The sequence below is a fragment of the Vicia villosa genome, unplaced genomic scaffold (assembly GCF_029867415.1).
Source record: "Vicia villosa cultivar HV-30 ecotype Madison, WI unplaced genomic scaffold, Vvil1.0 ctg.000233F_1_1, whole genome shotgun sequence".
Lineage (NCBI taxonomy): Eukaryota > Viridiplantae > Streptophyta > Magnoliopsida > Fabales > Fabaceae > Vicia > Vicia villosa.
The window spans coordinates 678,144-679,846 of NW_026705088.1; the positions used below are offsets into that span (position 1 = coordinate 678,144).

The 1,703-nt window shown below is 31.5% G+C and overlaps 1 protein-coding gene across 1 annotated transcript; it reads right to left on the reverse strand.

Moving 5' to 3' along the window:
- Positions 1-314: 314 nt before the first annotated feature.
- LOC131625670 (uncharacterized) lies at positions 315-902 on the reverse strand. The gene has a single exon (XM_058896510.1). The coding sequence runs from the start codon at positions 900-902 to the stop codon at positions 315-317; it is 588 nt and encodes a 195-aa protein (XP_058752493.1).
- Positions 903-1,703: the final 801 nt, after the last annotated feature.

Here is a 1,703-nt window from a genome sequence, read left to right on the forward strand (position 1 = left end):
TCATACTAAATTTAAACTCGTGCCTCGCACGATATACAAACTAGTATATATATATATATATATATATATATATATATATATATATATATATATATATATATATATATATATATATATATATATATATATATATATAATGGAATGCACGTAGAAATTAGGACCATAAAAGCTCTCATTGATCTCATAAAATTACAATGAAACAAGACAACAAAATATCAAAGGATAGTGTTGTCTAGTTATACACAGCAAAATTAATAATGATGAATAATCAAAATTTTCACTTTAAGTCCAATTCCAAATACACCCATGTCTTATTAAGCAGAACGACCTTTACTCCCTTTATCTTCAATGGCTTTCATTAAATCCAAACAATTTCCAGCAAGATCATGAACCATTTGACCATCAGCAGCAATTGGTAAAGTAATCTGACTTTCTTCAAATGATTCTCTACAAGCTGAAAAGTAAGAAAAAACTGCACTAAATTCGTTCCTTGCATCTACAATATTACGTTGCGATACTAATGTAACAGATTTGGTTACAGAGTCAGCAATGTTCTTGAATTGTTCCTTACAATCATTTAGTGCACCGGCAATGTTCTTGTCGCTTCCTGATTTCCAAAGTAGGGTTGCAATGGTAGTTGCGGTTTTAATGACTTGTACTTGTGCAGCTTGGACCTCAATCTCTAGGGCTTTGTACATGTTGAATTTAGGACTTTCCAATGCCTTTGGTAAGATTGTTTTGTAGCATAGCGATGGATTTGTGGTAGGTTTGCACATATTCAAGAGTCGGGTTTGGATAGTGGGAGGGGCACCGGTGCGAGTGGCATGGGCATGGGTGGTTGGTGCGAAGAGTATTGAGATTGAGACAATGAGAAGAGCCAGGATGGTTTTGGTGAAAGCCATTGTTCTAGGGTTTTGTTCTCCTTGATCTCCTCAATGTGGAAAAGAGGAGATAGGGGAATGAAAAATGAGAGAGTATAGGTTGGGTTGGAATGAAGAGATGTGAAGGGGTATTTAAACATTCAAAGTATGTTGTCTAAGAATAGGGTTTAGTTGGTTTTGTTTTTTTTGGTTAATTTTAGAATGATTGATTGGTTTTGTTTTTTTGGTTAATTTTAGAATGATTGATTGGTTTTGTAGAGATGTTATTTGACTTTGACAACCACTAATATGTGTGTGTTGATTTATGGTGGTTTTCTTTCTTGTTTTCCTTTTATTTTGGAACTTCTGACACACATGTTTTGCAATGATAAGAATAAGAATGAAACACCAAAATTGAGGAGTAAGGATCCACTCCATTTCTTACTCTCCATTTCTTTTTCATTACCATAGTTTTTTGTGTATATTACACGTATTTTTAAGACATGTGACACATATTTATTATTTATTTAACTTTATGCACATAAAACTATAGTAATGGAAAAGAAATGGAAGGTAAGAAATGGAGTAGATCCTTCCTCAAAATTGAGATGGCTATAACATTATTTCTAACTTAACATATCCCATAAATGAATCACATGCTCATGATATTTTATTAATATGTTGTGTTAAATTTTAAATTTTGAGAGTTGCATGTGTATTAACTAAACATTTAGAAAATTACATTTTTTTAACAAATGATTATACTTTTTTTTTTGTGTAATTTCATAAAATCTCCTACGAGACCCATTAAAATTTTCTATACATGGTTGTATTATTTTGACA

Coding starts and splice junctions, on each gene's coding strand:
- LOC131625670 (XM_058896510.1), bottom strand. CDS start 902: ATGGCTTTCACCAAAACCATCCTGGCTCTTCTCATTGTCTCAATCTCA.